The 19,541-nt window shown below is 37.3% G+C and overlaps 1 protein-coding gene across 24 annotated transcripts in view; it reads right to left on the bottom strand.

Moving 5' to 3' along the window:
• Window positions 1-1,116: 1,116 nt before the first annotated feature.
• The window catches only part of Tcf4 (transcription factor 4), a 331,562-nt gene continuing 313,137 nt past the window's right edge, over window positions 1,117-19,541 (bottom strand). For 19 of the 24 annotated variants that reach the window (XM_074069759.1, XM_074069764.1, XM_074069758.1 and 16 more), the window contains 5 exons: window positions 12,376-12,511; window positions 10,605-10,767; window positions 7,253-7,482; window positions 6,647-6,787; window positions 1,117-6,456 (listed from right to left, as the gene is read on the bottom strand). In XM_074069759.1, the coding sequence (XP_073925860.1) occupies window positions 6,651-6,787; window positions 7,253-7,482; window positions 10,605-10,767; window positions 12,376-12,511 (666 nt within the window). In that variant the 3' untranslated portion in view covers window positions 1,117-6,456; window positions 6,647-6,650. The remainder of the gene's footprint in view (window positions 6,457-6,646; window positions 6,788-7,252; window positions 7,483-10,604; window positions 10,768-12,375; window positions 12,512-19,541) is intronic. The other 5 variants (XM_074069761.1, XM_074069762.1, XM_074069770.1 and 2 more) reach the window with 1 other exon arrangement.

The following is a 19,541-nucleotide window of genomic DNA, read 5'->3' as shown; positions in this document are numbered from 1 at the left end:
AAGACTTGGGGATTTTTACTTGAGGCACGTTTATTCATCAAACCTCAATTTAAATAATTGCTCAGGAATACCAAGGTGACTCTGGCTCTTTTCACCCTCCTAGTCCTTTCAAGATTGGCCATGTTTCTTTGTGACATGGGTTGTGACATGAGAACGTGATCTGTAGTTAGTTTGAAGCAAGAGTGTGCTTACTGAACACAGGATCTCCTGGCTGGCTAAGCAGCATGTCCCCAGTACAATTTAAAGGTATGATCGTGGGGTGATCTGAATAACAGCAGTCCGTTAAGTTCGTTTTCAAGCTCTCCCTTAAAGAGGACCATACATGACATTTCTTAAGACAGGTGGCCTAAAGCCTAGTATATGTATTTCTCTTGGTTTTATATAACCCAAATGACTCCCTATCTCAACTTCTGTGGCAACTGTCCCCGTATTCATTTCTAACATTATTTGGATCTCATTCAGTTGGGCTAATGTTTAAATTTCTCCATCAATCTAAATTCTCCCTGAAAATGAATGAACCAAAGTCTAAATTCATGTACCTTTATCATGTGGCCCTTTTAAATAAAACAATGTTAATAGACTTTATGAGACACTGAAAGGATGCCGGGCTCATCTTCCCCTTTTCAGTAGCAGTTATATGATCAAATATAATACTAAAAGACTAAATGCTTGTGGCTCTTTTTTATATATTTAAAACACAGTAAGAACAGAAGAACATCTCAAATCATTTAGAAGATAAAAGGGGTTACCAACCAAAATCTTTGGAAATTTCATAAAATTTAAGTATCTGCAAACAATCCAACCCAAAAGAAGAAGAATCCCAATATTTGGCTATGGAGGGTACGACACATGTGAACCAAGTGGCATTATAACATATATCTTCCTTTAGGTAAACTAGTCACTAAACCCCATTGGAAAAAATACAAGAAAAATACTGGAGACATCCCAAAATACCACGCACCGCATTAGAACATCCTGTTAAGTGCTTATCTACTGCAGGCTTTCTTTTATATTGCATACATCACTTTACATCTCTACAGTGCAATGTTGAAACAGCCTCCAAGTTCTGTAAAGTAGATTGATGCCCATTCTACAAAAATATTAACTTACATTACATAACACTGAATAATTTTAATTTGTACATTTTCCCACTCCCATAGGTGGCACACGTCAGTTTGTACAAGTTAGAAAAAAAAAAATCTGGTTGTTTACATCTGGATTAATAGTCAACAGAGTCAACCAGAAGTTGGTGGGATGGGTATAGTTAGAGAAAGTATAAATACAGTGTAATATTATTGTGATTAACAATATTCAGCTTTTAACAAAGTGATACAAAATAAATCATCTTAGATTTTTTTTTTTTTAACTGAAAAGATCTAGCTGAGAATGTTCTGCCAAACAGCCGACCATCTGATCCAAAAGGTTAAGGCTGACACGACTTAGCAACCTGCAGCACAACCAAAAACACTGGTGCAGTTCGGAACTCTTCAAGTGCACAGCTTCAGTGTTACACACACATTAATTATATTCCTTCAATTAGTTAATCCTCTAGACAGTTTTCTTTTTGTTTTGCATGCATCCCGTTCCATTTTCATTAAGGGCATCTCTTCCTTCATCAACCATGTGCTTTGCTTTTCAATTTGTTTTTGTGATCTTTTTTGTATGTTTTGTTTGTTAAGCTGTCAATACCTCCAACACTTGGAAAATGAATTATAGATGCAGTGTTACAAAAGAGAATCAGAGCTATATGGACAATGTAAAATGAAATGAAACAAATGTCAGAAACAGTTTATAAAAATGGCACATTTATTGCTACAGAACGGTCATGTACATGACTTCATCGAATAACTACAGATGGGAAACAGGTAATGGCCTAGACCAAGCTGGGTTTGTTTTTGTCTTGAAGGACCTCCAGCACACCACCTGTTTGGACACGTCTACAAATCAGAAATACACCAAAAACATGAAAAAATCGAGGCACTCAGCCACACATTGAAAACAAGGTGTAACTGTTTATCTTTTTTTTGAAATGTTTTCCCTTTTTTTCTTTTTTTAACAATTTTTTAAAAGTTTTTAATGCTGCAGCTATGTGTACAGTCGCAAAAAATTCCCCGCTGCGACCTACAACTAAAAAAAAAACAAAAACAAAAACAAAAAACCCCCCCAAAACAAAAACAAACAAACAAAAAAAACCAAAAAACAAAAGCTACCATACAGTTTCATCTTGGTAACACATGGTAAAATAACATCTTTTAAATAGTAAAATAAAGTAACAAACTTTTACTCATAATGATTCCAAAAATCTACAAAGAAGAAATATTCAGAATCTGACAATTTTTTTTTTGTAATAGTCATGGTATAAAAGGATTGCTCCTGCGAAAAATAAGCCAAATATATTTTTTATTTTTAAATTTAGTTTTTTTTCTACTAGGGTGTACTACAGTCTATTTTATAGCAAAAAGAGCACTAGACAAACAAAGCTTTATAACAAAAAGCCAGGCACTGATACATGGTAAATCTCTGCTTTTTTTTTTTTTTCTTATCTTCACTTAACTGCATCACAAGTAACAAGAATGAAAAAGGCCACAGTTCATATATTTTCACCATTACATATGTCTATAATACTTGAAATGAGTATGGCAAAACCAGCACTGCACAAAGATGAGTCCACTTCAAGTTCCATGAGAAAGCATGTCTCTAAAGAAAAACAAACAAAACCAAAGCAAAACAAAGAGAGGCCTCATGGCCTTGGTGCCCCATTGTGTTGGAATTCATCATATTCCATCTTGATTTTTTTTTTTTTTTTTTTTTGCTTCCAGTCAGCCAGCAGACTAAATTTTTGTGCTTGTTTATGCTGAAATGGTTTCATTCCTGACTCAAGTTCAGTTTTGGACACAGATCATATTCTGCCTGTTGGATGCAAAGATGAAAATCCTCTTAACCCCAAGTCTTGGTTCGACTCCCTCCCCACTCCCCAGCCCTCATCAAAATAAAGATCACAAATAAAAAAATTCAAGAAATAGGAAAAAGCAAAAAACAAAAAAGAATCGGAAGACTGACTCAGAACCAGTTGCACCACTGGGTGGACTGACAGTTGTATAAACATTAGTGTTCCTTGCAGCTACACAGAAGACAAATGGTAAAAATTCCTAGATGAACAGATCCCTATTCTGCATATTCATAAATTACTTGAATGTGGAGGTGGATCAACTGTTCCAAGTTGCTTTCAAAGTCCAAGTTTCTTAAACCAATCCCCAGCCTAAGTTTCATCATATATAAATATATATACGTAGCATAGTATGGACCTTTATAAATTTTGTATAGTACTTCAATCCTGTCTTCTGCTAAATTTCATTTGAAAATCCAGTGCAGGATACCAATATCTTACCTGGGTTTGATAATTATAAGACAACAACAAGAAAAAGCACACTAAAAAGGCCACATTCCCTTTCTTCTTTTTTTACTGGGGACCACAACCCAATTAATACAAATAGGTGCAGATCATGTTTCTCCACCAAACAAAAAGCAGCGAACAGCTTTGGGTGGCCATTAGGAAGTTTTTCCACTCATTTCAAAAGGGAATTCGACAATCGAGGTATTGCATTACTGAGTAATGAATACATCAAAGCTGGTGAATAAGAAGTTGCAGCTTTTACTCCATTTGAGTGAGAACAAAATATAAAGCACCAATTTAAAAAATAATCAAATGACTACAATTTAATTTTTTGCTTTGTTTACAGATTTGAAAAACTTTAATTCAGCTCTATTAAGCACCTTTCTGATAACATGTATCAAAAGTGCCATTCTTAAAATGTACATCAATGCAGGGAGTGTTTCCAGTTCCCTAAAGAGTAAACACCTTATTCTTCTATACACTTATCCTGAATGTGATCAGAGTATACCTGCTTCCTATAAAATATTGTTCCTAGGGATACCCGCCTTGGTAGACTATACAAAATGAGTGCAGAATGTACCACTACAAGGAAATCTTTTAACATACTGAGGGTACAAGTACACATGATTTCCACTGTTCAAGGAGGAGGGGAGTATACATTATTGTCTTCCATGCCCTTCTTTGAGCTCCTTTGTTCGTACATTTCACAGGAAAGCCCCCAAATAACTTTTCATGAAGTTTGATTTCTGCTATTCTCCTAAGGTTTTAATCCACCTCCACATTTTAGGAACTTATCAACAAATCAAAGTATTTTAGTTTTATCGCTACTGAACATATTTACAGTTTTCAACACACACACACACAACACACACACACACACACACACACGCACACACACACACAGAGCTAATCAAAATGTTTATGTGTTTGTAAAAGATGACCACGTGGTAACTATCTTATTTGTTCTTACATTTTCAGAAATGAACATACAATTCAGATTCTTGTAGCTCACTATTTCATTTAAATGAGACTTTTTTTAAACCACACAGTTTAGAAAAACAAAAACAGATACAATGTATTAAAACACATAATAACAAGAGTCTACATGTAAAAATATAACTTTTACATACACAGTTTCAAAATAATGATACGTTTGCCATTTGTTGCATAAAATTTACAAATGTATTTCATTACTATATAACTGGCAAAACAGGAGAACAGATGGAACATTTAGACCATTTCGATGGATTTATGGCATTTACTCAGTGCTGATAGGTGGAAAAACTACTTGAACAGGGATTTTTTTTCTAAATACATGCCAAGATTGTGTGGCTGTAAAAACAGAAACAAGTTAGAGACAAAAGGATGCTGACAAAATACTTAACTAGGAGCACTATTTGTTTACTGCACTATACACCAAAGTCAATCATTATAAAGGTTTAGGATGGAAATTGATTCAATTGTGCCCAGACATCAAAGCTAGCTATCTGATGAGTTGCTGTGCCATAACTTGATCTATGTTTCTATCAAATATGGTAAGTATAAACTTCATTCATACTGGCCAGACAAATACCGCACTACCCCTCCTCAAAAAAGTGCAACTTAATGCTTTAGGACTGATAAGGCTTGTTATAATGCTGCATGATGATTGAATATTGGCATTTTTCAGACAAAGGAGGAGGCAGGTAAGTCTTCTACATTTTAGTAAACCCATTTTGAAAAAAAAAGTCAAGAAAGCAACAAAATCAATCAGCTCTGTCACACTACTTGCAATTTTCTCATTTGACGGTTTTTGAACTTTACTTGCTTTTTTTTTGTTTTTGTTTTTTTTCAAAAATCTGACCATGTATTCAGAAACGCCTCACTGCACACTACTTCGGCTACACAGGTAGGTAACACTTTAATCATTTTGATAAATCACAGCCACTTTGATTATGTTATGTTTCCGATGATATAAACATTGGAAGGCACAGTGGTAACATTGTAGCATTCTAACCTTGTACCTCTGAAAATCCCAGAATAGGGTCACAAGCGCAGCTTCACAAGCCAGACAAACTGTTTTTTGCCGAGTCTTGGTAATGCTGCTTGTAATATCTACACACGATGTGACTTTTATGTCCTGTGTTCCCAAAAGACTGGAGAAACAATTTTCTACTGATTTATGAATGAGAAGCAACATCAGGGTCAGCACTTCTTCCTGCACCACCCCTCCGGAAGCAGAGTTGGCACTACAGGTTACGATAACAAACTGGGAAAAGGGACAGAAATAAGACCAAAAAAAAAAAAAAAATCCATATTTACAGTAAAATCTTTCTTTTAAAAAAGTTAATCAGTACTATTTTTTTACAGGAGAAAAAAGTCTGAAACAAATGAACAAAAGCTTACCATAGTCACTAAATTTTTAATATATATTTATATATATATTTATATATATATTTGTCATAGGTCTATAAGATCCATCTGTTCCTCCTACCCTAAGGAATGGCTAATGTCATCATTTCGTTGTCATCAGGACGTTTGCTGGTTTTGTTACTAGGGCAGCTGAGCTTCCCCTCTTTCGATATCCAGGAATTATAAACACTAGCTGACTTGAATACCAACAAAAACGTTCACGTAGTTTTCTTCAGAAGTACACTTTTTCATTATTGCAAGTTTACAATTTTTTTTAAATTAAATATTTTTTTTCAGACTTACAAATTAATTATATTTTTTTTTTCCAAAAGAAGTTTAGGCACAAATGCATTGTTCCACAGTGTGGAAAGATTGCCATTCTGTCTCTGGGCTGTGTCTCAGCCTGTACATACTGCTTTGCACATTCTGAATGATATGTTAAGGAAGGCGTCCCCTCAAGTTGCACTTTTTTCTTTCTTTTTTTTGTTTGTTTTTCTGTTTTTTGATAATTGGGAATGCTGAAACCTCTTGCGTCTGTGATTCATAACTACTCAGACTTGTCTTATATTACAAAAAAAGGGGTTAAGGAGAAGTGTTTATGTGGGTTTAAGATAATACAGCTGTTAAGGAAGTGGTCTCTTGTTTTAATGAAGCAATGTGGCAACTTGGACCTGAGAAAGGAAAAAGAGAGGAAAATTAATTAATATGTTTATTAAAAAGGAAGTGGGTTTTTTTTTCTATTTTTTTTTTAAAACTTTTTCAAGAAAGAAAAATATCTGTTCTTTGGGTAAAAGCTAACTTTTATGGCCGACACGCAGGTGAGAGTTATGCGTGAAGAGAAATGGTGGAAAACTGACTTACCCTTTCACATCTGTCCCATGTGATTGGATGCATCTCCCATTCCAGGGTGGGGGCCAGCCAAGGAGAGCGGAGGAGGCTCCGAGGACACCTTTTCTTCCTCCCTTCTTTTCAGACATGCTGCTTTTGGATTCAGATTCCTTTCTGTGGAGATGAGAGCATGGGGTCCTTCATCAATGTCAAGGTTCTGGCAGAGGGCACTGACACACTTGACTGGGTATGTCTGACTCTTTGGCTCAGCTTTTACCTTACAGAGTGAAAGGACTGGTTAGGGAAGGTGTACTATGGAGATTCATTTGGTTGGTCAGTGGGAAAAGTGAAACTGCACAGATATCTGTACAACTACTTTTATTGGTAAAGCAAATAAACTAAGCTCCGATTACTGACAGTACAAGTAAAAGGTTATAATGAACGTCAGTTATAAGAGAATCCTATAACTTAATTATGGCAGAAAAGACACTTGCCTTATGGACTTTTCTACCTGGTCTGCACTTGAACAGTAATTCTGAGGGTGTTTAAGTCTGTACAATTAATATATGCTAATAAAAAAAACAAAATGGAGAACAAAAGTCTAAATGCTGGCTGCCATGTGTGGCTGGGCTCACTGACCTCGAACTTGCTGCTCCAGGCTGAGGATGACAGCCACGGCCTGGTGGAGGATCAGGAGCTTGGTTTGGGGTTTGTCACTCTTGAGGTGGAGCTGCACCATGCGGCCGAGCTCCTTGAAAGCCTCGTTGATGTCACGGACTCGCAGGCGTTCTCGCGCATTGTTAGCCATCCTCCGCTCCTTCTCACGCTCTGCCTTCTGCTCCGGGGTCAGGTCCTCATCATCATTATTGCTGCAGGAGAAAAGGGATGCGACATTTTCTAATGGTGTGGGGAAAAGGAAGGTATTGAAATTACACTGTTTTCTTCCTGAGTTGCCAGAGAACATTTCCATCTCAATCCATGTCCTTGGCAGAACTTTGTATCCACTTGACTTTGGGGCTTGTTTGGATGGCTGTGAAAGTCCATCCATAAGACATCTGGTTTCTTCTAGGCATTATACCCAAATCAAACAGGACACGATGATCTGGGCTAAAGTGGGGGTCCAGAGTGTGCCCATCCTGATACAGGAGGATGAAAAGGGAAATGAAACAACTATAGATAGCGGTAAGCTCTGCACAGCAGGCCTCTACCAACTTGAGTGTAGCCTGCATTGCACGACTACACTTTGTAAAGTGTACCTTATACGTAAACTTTTTTTTTAAACTTTTATAAGGTCTGAAAAAAGATTTTCATACAGTAAATCCAAGTCAGGTTAACAGGAAGAAGATAAAAGTCCTATGTTTAAGACACCAGAGGGATAGAAGTGGAGACAGTGGGACTTGGGTCCAGCTATTAGCATTCCTAGCTTTGAAGGCCTGGACAATCCACTGACCCTGTCTTGGTCCAATTTCCTTCAAAAAAAAAAAAAAAAAAAAAGGTTGGGAAACCACGATTTCCCTGGTCTTTAACAATATGGATGTTTATGATCTCCAAAATAAGTTGGGGAAATCTGAACTGACATCAGCTTTGTAAAACAATACAAAATCTAAACACCTACTCCTTATAAATGGCCATGATCTCATTGTGAGTCAAAAAATGAAGCCAAACAGGATTCTCTGTGAGAACCAAAATATCCTCTGATTCATCACAAAGGCAGGTTGGAGGCAGTATAGATTAAGATCAGTTCTGACCATTTTTGGCTGTCACAGTGACCAAGGAGAGACTTTGTAGTGGAAGGCAAATAGGATGATGAGCTGTCTGGAAAATGTATTAACTGAGGAAGGCTTCATGGCAGCAGGGTTTCAAATATTTCAAGGGCTATCACACAGAAGAGAGGTGTGGAGATAGATGCCTTGTCTTGAGAGGGCAGAAGGAAACAAAGAACTCCAATGGGCATTTTGAGCTACCATAGGCAAGACACTTCCTAAGCAGAAGAGGCATCAGAAATAAAGTAAATATCACTGAAAAACAAAGACTCTCCATTTTAAGAAACAATACGGAGGCTGTTAGCCTAGACACTGAAGCACTGGCTAAGGAATCATAAAGGTTAGAAGACACTTATCTTAAAATTTCACAAGTCTGAAACATTCACAGAATAAAGATAATTAATCACAACATTTCAGAACTGGAAGACACATGGAAAGTTATCTAGTCACTTTAATGTACACTTAAATGATTATTGGCTTTTAAGATATGATTCTGATTTTCCATTTTGAAAAATCCCTGGGTAACTTTCAAACTACAAGAAGGACCAACTATACTGGAGAAGCTCTAATCAGTGAAAAAATGGCAGTGGTGTTTTGGGGCTGCAATGCAGCACATGAACACTTAAGAGAAGGGGAGAAATTTAGGGGCGAGGAGGAAGAAGGATACTAAGGAATGATGCTGAAAAGCAAAACTCCTCTCCTACAGGCTAAACTCCTTTCCAGATGGTATTGTCTGTAGGTGTGAGCCGGTGAACACCCAACTCAACGGAATCAGTTAGAAAAGGACCTCTTTTCTCTTCTTCCTGAGCTTCCTCATTTCTTTACTGATCCCTCCCCTCCCCTCATTCACGACCTGTGCTGGAACCAAGAAAATTCAGGTTACTCTTAATTCCTGCATCCCACCATGTACATGGACTGTAATAAGCAAAAGAGAATAGAGGTGAGTCTACTGGGCTCATCCTGAAGCTAAGAATTCAGGAAATATTTTTATATATCAACCATGTGCTGGATCTTACAGTGAGGAACTTGCATGCCAAAGGATTTCAGGCTAATAATTAATCAGAATTAGTTATTCACTTATAAATAAATTGGTTATGCAAATAAACTGATTTGAAAAGCACTGCTTCACAACACAGTTTTGAGGCATATGTAAGTAAATGTTATAAGAAGGACCTTTTAAAACAAGGTCTCAATGGCAGGTTAAAATGGTGTTCTGAAATGTCAAAGAATCCTTTAATATGTTTAAGCTATGGCCACTATTTAAATTACCAAGAACTGAGTAGGCTAACAGAGAAGATGTTAGGAATGAGAGATCCCAGTCCTGGGATTTCTTGTCAGTGTGGTGAGAACCAGGAAACTGTGAGGATGGGAGAAAGGGGTAAGCTAGAAGGATTTAACATTTCTGAAACTGGTGGCATGGCATCTATGCATTTTGTCCCAAAAATTATAAAGGCAACATGATAAGGCAGCATGAACTTAGTTCATAAAAGACAATAACTGTAACCTTGAGAACCACAGCTTTCAAAAGGAAAGCTGTAGTCTTGGTACAACTGGCTTAGCTTGCAAAGAAAAACAACCCAAAGGAATTAAGGCAAAGTACAGGGGTGTCTAGTTATTCAAAAACCATCTGATTACCAGACTCAAGTTCGAAGGACACAGATCTAATTTGAAGATAATCAGTTATTTAAGAACATCACCCAGAAGCTATTTTCCCGCAGTTAAGTTTTCTGTAGAAATGAGTATTAGGGAGGAAAACATTTATCACTCCAGGAATTACTCATATATATTAACACATTTAGGAGAAAGCTAGAAAATCAGTATTTTCTCACTTTAGAGGCAAGAAAAAATTGCAGTTGCATACACACTGACTTTTTAACATGGCTGAGATCTCTTTTTGGAAATATTTTAGCAAGAACTTTTCTGACCGAATTTGTAGAATAAGTATAGTTTTAAAAATAAACTATTTGCATTTGAATCAGTCACAAATCATTTTTAGTGTGTGTAATTAGTATTTGGGTCCAAATTCATAAATGCAAAAACATTTAGGCCTCACTAGAGTACAGATATCTTAAACAATACTTTTCATACTTCTAGAATAGGCCTTTGATTTTCTTTTCCTCTGTAGATTTACCTGCCAGGAAAAAACTGAGTAGTTTCTTCCTGTTCTGTTCACTTCATCAAAGTCCAATAAAGGAATTAAATGAAGCGACAGTATTATATACTGTTACCTAGATCTTGACCTAGTAATTGATTTGATATCCTTCTTGTCGTCATCTAATTTCTTGTCCTCGGAAGATTTCGTGTCTTGCAGGTTTTCATCACCCTCATCATCAGATTTAATCTCGGAGCTGCCTGAGGACACGCTCTGCCCCTGGAGTCCTGGTGGCATGCCTACAGAGAAATAGAGACCAGGTAACACCAAAAGCTTGATGCACAAACATACACACACCAAATCACAAGGCTGCCAGCCAGACAATTCATACTGCTGAACTGTGAGCCTTCTGTCACTTTTTTCCTGCTATCTGGTGAAGTTTCAAAAATGCACCTGCGGAAACAAGTTTTTCCTGCATTGGCTCTGAGGTTAAATTCTATTTTGCAATCTTTTGGAGTAGATGGTAATTTCACTGTCTACAAAACATCAACTTAATTGCAATGAAAATCATAATCATGAAAATCACACACCTCAATGTTCTGATTAAGAACCCAAGTAAATATCAGCTATTATATTGAGTTTCTTCCATATGCAATGATTTAATAGAAAAATGTCCTTAAAATATAATTCCCAGGGAGTACACTAAACATGTGCAGTCAAGGCTTCAATAGATACCCTAATGATATTCTGAAATTAGGCTTCTCTTATCTCAAAGAGTAATCAGCACTTAAACATGGTACATATGGAAGGCAGCTCACTGCTCACTGAAGAAATTTCTAGCTTTACTACTGCTCAGCTTCTCAAGATCACACTGTGTTGTAAAATGAAACCTTAATGTAATTTGTTTCTCACGTAGACACATGCCTATCAAGTATTTCCTTCTGATTGCAATTGGTGTATTCTAGAATTTTGTCCCTCAAAATATGGTCCATGGGCCAGGAGCATCCTTATCACCTGGGAAGCCATTACAGATGCTGAATCCCAGTGCTACTGGACCAGAATCTCCATTTTGAGACCTTCAGGTCACGCTTATAATGTTATAGTCTATAAAGCACAGATGTAAGAAAGAGCAAAACCAAATGCTCTTTAAAGGAAAGGTCCACAAAATTATTAATGCTCAGATAAAAATGAATGGCCATGCATATTTATAATTAGTACTCCGATGTGTACAATGGAGAAGTGAAGAGATGGTCTTATGTTTTCCTGAGGTCGTGTTACTCTGTTTATTTTAAATATGAAGGAATGAAAGGACGCCATGTAAGTGATCACTATTCAGCTGGCCAGTAGTAGCTTGGAGAATGTGGACCCATGCTATTGCTTGTAGCATGACTTTCTGGGGACATGCAAAGCCCCTGCAGTCATGTTGGTGGGGGGCAGTGATGAGGCATTGTTACGGGGCTACATGACTCCAGAGTGAAAACCATCCAACCATGTTCCCATTTTTTAAATGTACCTACATTTCCTTCCAGCTCAAGCAACAAAAACAATTTCCTTCCTTCCTATTCATTTGGAAACATCATTTTCAGGCCACAACTAACCACATTAGAGGGTCTGAATGAGTAAAATGTGGAAATAGCTAAAATAAAATTTCCTCTCATCAGTCTGTTGTCTCATTCCCTGCTGAAATGGGATGGGGATTTCAGAGGATGTTTGAGGAAAACAGTTACCGAAGAAACGTGACTTGCAGGCTAGGGTCTAGCTCTTTCCCATTTGCTTACCATTTTGTACCACATTTGATTCTTGGTTTTCTGCCAGTGCTTCTGAAGGCTGACAGCCAAGGACGCTCAGCATCAACACTGAGTCTATTGTTAAAAGAGGACAGAAGTGCCCTTCTGAGGGGGACTTACCTCTGTAAGGGTCCTGGGGTGGGTTCAAGTCAGGGGAAGTTGCGGACTGGACAGGAAGCTGTGGAACCGGAACCTGGTTTGGCAGAAGAGAATGGCTGCCTCTCAGGGCTACGCCATCTTCACGATGGGTCCCAACCTGACAGGATGAGAGGAACCATAATGTTGAGTGGAAATGGAAGGTGTCACGGTTCTTTCCAGGGGGAGCAAAAGACCTAATACAGGAAGGTTGGCCTTTGAAAAACCATTCTTCCCAAATGCATTTCACTAGAGGGCGCTGGAGGACCACACATGTACCTATGGTTCTCTGCAAAAACACTTAACACTCAGTGAGATGCCGTGCTGTACATCCAGTGACAAATATGGCAGAGTAGCTCAGGCAGGTAAAACGTCAAATTGTCTCCCAGGGTGCTGTGGTGGAGCGCACTGATTCGTACCCATCTGTCTTCTATCATGTCCGCCAACAGATCTGACAATTATCTTAATGCCCATATGTTTAATTGTGGGCTTCTCAATTCCCCCATTGCTATCGGAAATCCTACAGGAATTTCAATTTGGCATTCGACTTTCATTTCAGGGGATAAGATTCTCAGGCCTGCCATTTTTTTTTTCTCCATAATGCCAGCTAAGCCTCTGACAGCGGAAGCTACAGCAGTATGGGACATAGCCCCTGCTCGGTACAAATATAATAAAATGTCACCTGGCTTTCCAAAACTGGCAGCCCATTCCAAATTAATGTTTACTGTATTTCATCAGCTGCTGAGTTCCAAATCCAAAGGGGGACCATTTCTGCCAATGCCACCACACCGGAAAATGTACCAATGAAGGTTTTATTAAACACACCAGTAACGCCATCATTGCCATGTAAGAATGTTTGGACAATTTTCCTTTCTTTCATTACTCTGATCCTAGAAAGACACCATATTGTAAACACTCTTTCTGCTTCGAGAATAAAATTATAGAGTACAGCATGATTACTTGATTTGAAAAAAAAAATACTGCTGAGCTTTTTTATTAACTACTACCTACGCTGGGGTCCAGAGACGTTGATCTTGTGGCACCAAGACAGCAGTGGCTGACTTTATAGCATACGCCTTAAAGCAAATCCATTAAGAATTTGTACACCAAGAGGAACAGAGGCGCTACATCTGCCTTTGTATTTCTGAGTGGTTATTTTCTTAGCCTATTGCTAAGTGAGCATTTGTGCTGGCCAGTGGGTCTAACACTAAAAAATGTATTTACCTGTGAATTTAGACCACCATGAATCAAAGCTTACTTTTATAATCCAAAAATCCACAAAGCAGAATCTCTACTCTTTTGCTAACAAAATATTTTAAATGTGAAGACTCTGAACTAACAACAGTCAAATTCCCAGGTTGCAGCTAAGTATTAAACATCACCTTTACCACAGATTCCATTCATTGATCCAAGATTCAACTCTGGAGCTCCGTGGAGTTCAAGCCCTTTCCATATATTTAACCCTGCTGCCATACCGCCATTCCTCTGTGACTTAGGTCTGCTCTTCTACATGCCTACCACACCCACCCTGTTCCTTCAACCATGTCTCAATCACTCTTCCTATACATTTTTATTTTTCATCAGAACAATCGAGTGACAAGCATTTTCCATTTGGTTTTTCATTTGCCATTTTTATATCTGTGCATTTAGAAGACTGACTCAATTGATGGTTTTCTTTTCAGTCTAAGATTTGTCAACTTGTTCACATGCATTTTACAGGCCTTGATCAAATAGTAGCTCTTGATATCTGCCAATCCATGTGAACTTACATAACTGACTTAGCGACAATTTAGACTTATTGGTATTCCTAATGGATGCGACTTCTTGTCACATGTTGCTAACTGTGTGATGAGAAGTTGCCGAAATACAAAATGAAGAAAATAACATGCTCTAGAGAACAACTCCCACATTTATCATAATGAGTATCAAAACTATATGCAAAACAACTAGTGTGCAATAGTTATCTGTAATACCGTGAGTTTTAACAGAAAGGATTGCATACTGCAGAAAGAGAATGGTCCATGAATCCCAAGCACCCTGAAAACTCAAGCTACCTTCACTTATGGTCATCTTTGTGCTCAATGTGTACATTTTGTTCACATTCATTTGATTTTAAATCTCTTTCCTGTACAATACCAGTGAAATCCTAAGCATAATAAATATATTTGAGAACAGATTTGTTTCAACTACATTTTTGTTTGGATTTTAGGTACATGTTACCTAACTTTGTCTTTTCTATAGATTATCTCAAAAAATATTGTTTTCCATAAAGGAAGCTTTATGGAATATAAATATATAAATATATATATTGTTTTAAGGTCTCCTTTGTAACTGTGTATTTCAGGTCATATGAATGACCTCTGACAGGTCCAGGTCTGCGTGGTACTGACTTTGGTTCTTCAGGATCCAGTTCACTGCCTGTGGCTGTGGTGTAGTATTCCAGTTTGAAGAGTTAGTTTTGTTTTGTTTGTTTCCTTGGCCACACAGACAGCATGTTCTAACCCTATTTACTTTTCTTTTAGAAACATTATTTCTGTTCACATACAAAACAGGACAGAAAGGCCAGGATGGTCAACACAAATCTAGCACTAGAATAACTCTGAAACAGAGAAATCAACACTGTCATGTATACATGGGAGGGTCAAGAACCCATCCACTTTCCATATAATAGATACACAATAATGTAACTTGGAAAAAGCAGATTCTTTCAACTTACAAATCAGTTCTAAATATGATATGTGGTACAGAGTCTTAGAAAATTCTTATTTTGTTAAAGATTTATTTTGATAAACTTTTCATCTAGATAATAATAAAGTTGAAAGCCAACTGATGAAAGCAGTTATTTTAATAATAGTGACTGTAAATTTTTTCAGTCTTTAAGAGTCTTCTCATAGTCATATATACTGTGGTTTTAGATATACTTATGTTAAAAGATGTAAGTAGAATTTAAAATGCATTAATAAAATTTATTTAATAACTATTGACTTACGAGAGAGAGATAAAGAGATAGCTAGATAGACAGATACACACAAATGTTATCTAACCTTTTTGGGGTTTTTGTTGTTTTTTGGTGGTACTGGGGTTTTTGAACTCAGAGACTGATGCTTGCTATGCAGGTACTCTACCACTTGAGCACACTCCTAGTTCCCCCCACCTTTTCATTTCAGTTATTATTCAGATAGAGTTTTGTGCTTTTTGCCACAGCTGCTCTTGGACTGTGATCCTCCAAACCAATCCTCTGCATAACTGGGATTATAGTACATACCACCCCAACCAGCTTGTTGGCAGAGATGGGCTCTTGCTAACTTTTTGCCTGGGCTGGCCTTGAACTGCTGCGATCTTCATGTTCTCTGTCTCCTCACTAGCTGGGATTTCAGGCATGGAACTATAAATAAATTCATAGGGAAGGAAGCAGAGTTAAGGGGCAGCTGAGGTTTACTTCTTGGAGCCTATGTTTTAAAATGTGTGTACATACATGTGTGGATGCACATACACACCCACCTGCATATATATACATACACTCACATAGCTCTAGAGATCAATGCAATTTTCTTTATCATAGGAAAAAAAAGATCATAGTTCACCAACTCAGGCCAAGGCCAAGATGTCTAACTAAATTACGAAATTTAATATTTGCCACAAGTCTTCCAACATAAACAGATTTAAAAGCCATGCAGTTTCAAGTTAGGTGGGTGTTGACCAGGCAGTTTTTATACAGGGATGCACAGAGCATCTTGGTAAATACCCTTGTCCTTATCCTCAAGCTAACAACAAACACAACAAACAAAAAAGACATTCAATGCTTTTGCTCTCTTTGTTTCCAGGGAGCATTGTGAAAGTAATTATTCTGTTGTATTTAAGAGGTCTATTTCATGGATGGGAAAAATGTATTAAATTTCATTTGGCAGTTATTCAATCCTAGTTAATGTTATCTCCAGAGATAACTGCTTCAAAACAGCTTTCAGATCCCAGTTACTTCTATTCTACCATAATCCTTCCTAAAGAGTGTAGGTTGGGAACTTTATATGTCATCAATTTCTAGACCTAAGTGATAATGACACACAGCCAGATACACAATTAGAAGATTTACAATTAGAAGATTCTGGTATGTCAAAAACTAACATTTACTAGTAATAGCATGTGGATCAAAATTTCCCTTTGACTTAGGTATTTTTATAAAGAAAAATCACAATGTGGGACCAAAAAAAAAAAAGTCCTGATAAGAGTTTACTTTTCTCTCTTGTTTTTCCAAAAACGAAAGAAAAGCTGATGGGATTTCACTGTAATTAGAACTTATTGACACAGCAAACAGTTTTGATGTGGACCAGTAATCTCCCCATGAAATATCAATTATACATGATAGTTGTAGAGTACTTGATTTCGGTTTCAATTACCTTGCCAGATCTCTGTCATGGCAGAGAAAAGCAAACTTATTTTCCCACATGTGCAAAACACCATTTAGTCCCAAAGTGCATCTTTTAAAGAGGTGAAAAATGCTCATGAAAACTTTGTTTGGTGGCCCACAGATGGAACGTGAAGTTCACGAAAAGGCATTCTACTGGGCATGATACCAGAAACACCAAGTCTTGTAGAAAACAAGATGTAACTCTAAAAACCAATTCTTGTGAGAGAAAGTCCCAACATCTGGGACACACTTCAAGCACAAATAATAATTTCTGTATTCCTCAGTTAAAAAAAATTATCAGACTTTTTTCTTATTATTTGTGTAACTCAACATTTAAAGAACTTTTTACTGAAGTCAGATCTGGGTTCAATTCTTTTGTTTGGCTTCTGATTTGATTCTTAAAATGTTGATTGGGAAAGATTTCATAACTATCATGAAAACACCTAATTTTTTTTCCTGAAAAATTTCACAGCTTCTCTTATGCTCTGTCTGAAATTTAATGTAATTTTTTATTGTGTAATTCTTGGGGATTTATTTAATGCCTATTCTACAGAGAACAAGATTATTTTCAAGAGGATTTAAATATGATATAAATGATTCTGACTCTGGCAGTGATTATCTGTCATGTGGTCTGCTAAATCAAAATTCCCCTTGACTGTCCACCAAAATGGTTATAATGAATGATTCTGTGCTATGGTTCAAGAGATGCAAATGGTTATAAGCTGAATTAAGTTTGGCTTTCCTTTTATAACTCATAAGTTCCATTTATTAAAACTGTTTTATTTCTGTCTTCTGAATCCCACTACCATCCCCAATTCTCCATATCACTTTTCTGCCTTAACTGGATGCAGCATACCAAGCAGGGACTTTGGAGGGAGGTTGGCTGAGCCCACTCCATTACTTCCCTGCTCCAAGTGGCAGGCTAAGAAGTGGGCTGTGTAGAACCAAAGTTAATTCATTTCTAGTGAACTAAACTCATCTAGCATAGAGATTATGGTGAAGTCTTGCAATTACTTTTCTCTTTTGTTCAGAGAAAAGGATGAGTCCATTGAACACTTGTTGTGTACTTGAATTTTGGATTCCTAAGTACAGCACACTCATGTGAGTGCACAATCTTCCTGCTGACACTGACACAAAACACTTGGTAGCCAGCACTGACAGTCCATCACTGGGGATTTACCATTATACTCTACTTTTATATTTTGGCTGCTTTTTATTATCCAAGTAACATATGCTTACTGTAAAATATTTGAAAAGGGAGCAGAAGTGTAAAGAAGACTAAACTATTGAAATATTTCTCCCCCTCACTTTCTAAATCCTTACCGTTGGAATGCTAGAGTCTCTCTCTTGCATATTAAGGTCAGCACAGGTCATAAACTTTTTGCCATAGTCACAAAGCCTTACTTGTCTTGGAGTGTGAGTGTCCCAAGGGCATGGCATGAGTGTAAGTCACCAACTATCCTGTTATATTACAATGTGCACGTGGATGCTTGCAAGGATGACATACATGGCTTGGATCTGTGAGAGTTTATCTGACATTTAAAACCTCTGATATTGTGAAATACACATTTAGCAGGTGTCTATGAAATAAGAAACATTCCATTAATACAACCAATGCCTTCTGAATGTCTCCATAAGCAAGATACTCTTTAGGCATTTGCAGGGAAAATAATAAAAGACAGACACATCTATTACTTTACAGACATATAAATAAATTTTTAACAGCAGGGTAATATCATTACGATATAAGGCAAAATAAGATGAATGTCATAAAAGAGCAAGGTCACGTGGATACTGAAGGTTGATGAAGTCATGTCCATTGGGGAAAACCAGGGCTACTTAAAGTAGCATTTAAGTAGGCATTTAAGATAGGTTTTGAAGGATGGGTATAATTTTGATATAGATTATCTAAATGTATTTCTAAAACACTGATACTTGACACTAATTATATAACATCCCAGTTGCAAATGAAAATTTCTATTTTCAATAAGTGGTATTATTTAGATATATACGTGTGTGTATGTTTATGTGTGTCTGTAGATGCAAGCAGCTAAGGACTTGTGTGTCAACATGTGTTTTCATATTGTCAGACTACACATTTCTGACAAAAAGCAGATTTTTGGAAAGGCCATTATGAAGCTCAATGGCTTTGCTACAAAGTGAACTACACAGGGCATTTTGGACATGAATGGTGCCTCACTGTATGTGTGTATTACTGGCCCAAATGATTCACTCTCATTTAAGTGCAGTGCAGCCTTTCATCTCCCAGCTACACAGTAAGAGTTTCCATATGACCAGTGGCTGTGCTATAAATAAGATCAAAAGCTAAAGAAAGGATTTAATAAAGAGTAGCTTTAAATCAGGAAAAAAATATACCAATATCCCCTTCTTTTTTGCAGGGGTTGGGGAATAAAGCATCATGAAGTACTAAGTAGCTCCCCTAATATCTCAAGAAAACTCACGTGCAAACAGCAGGCATGTGCAAAATCCATTTGTGCATGCCTTAGAGTGCGGAAGATTAAGCTGGGGGTCATAATGTGAGGGGTCGGGGCTGGTGTCCCATTTACAGTCAGGCTGGAGAACAGGTTAACACACCAAACAGCTAATTTTACATTGAACAACTGCAGCGGAATGTGTCAATGGTGAACATGCATCTATTTCTCTCCCCTTTCCTGTCCTAGTTAATGGAGGCAGACTTTTTGGTAATCCAGAGCTTCTCAGAGAATCACGACATTGCTCAATCCTA

The sequence above is a fragment of the Castor canadensis genome, chromosome 4 (genome assembly GCF_047511655.1).
Source record: "Castor canadensis chromosome 4, mCasCan1.hap1v2, whole genome shotgun sequence".
In the NCBI taxonomy this organism is placed as follows: domain Eukaryota; kingdom Metazoa; phylum Chordata; class Mammalia; order Rodentia; family Castoridae; genus Castor; species Castor canadensis.
Note: the sequence above shows the minus strand (reverse complement) of the source record. Positions and strands in the feature narration are given on the sequence as shown.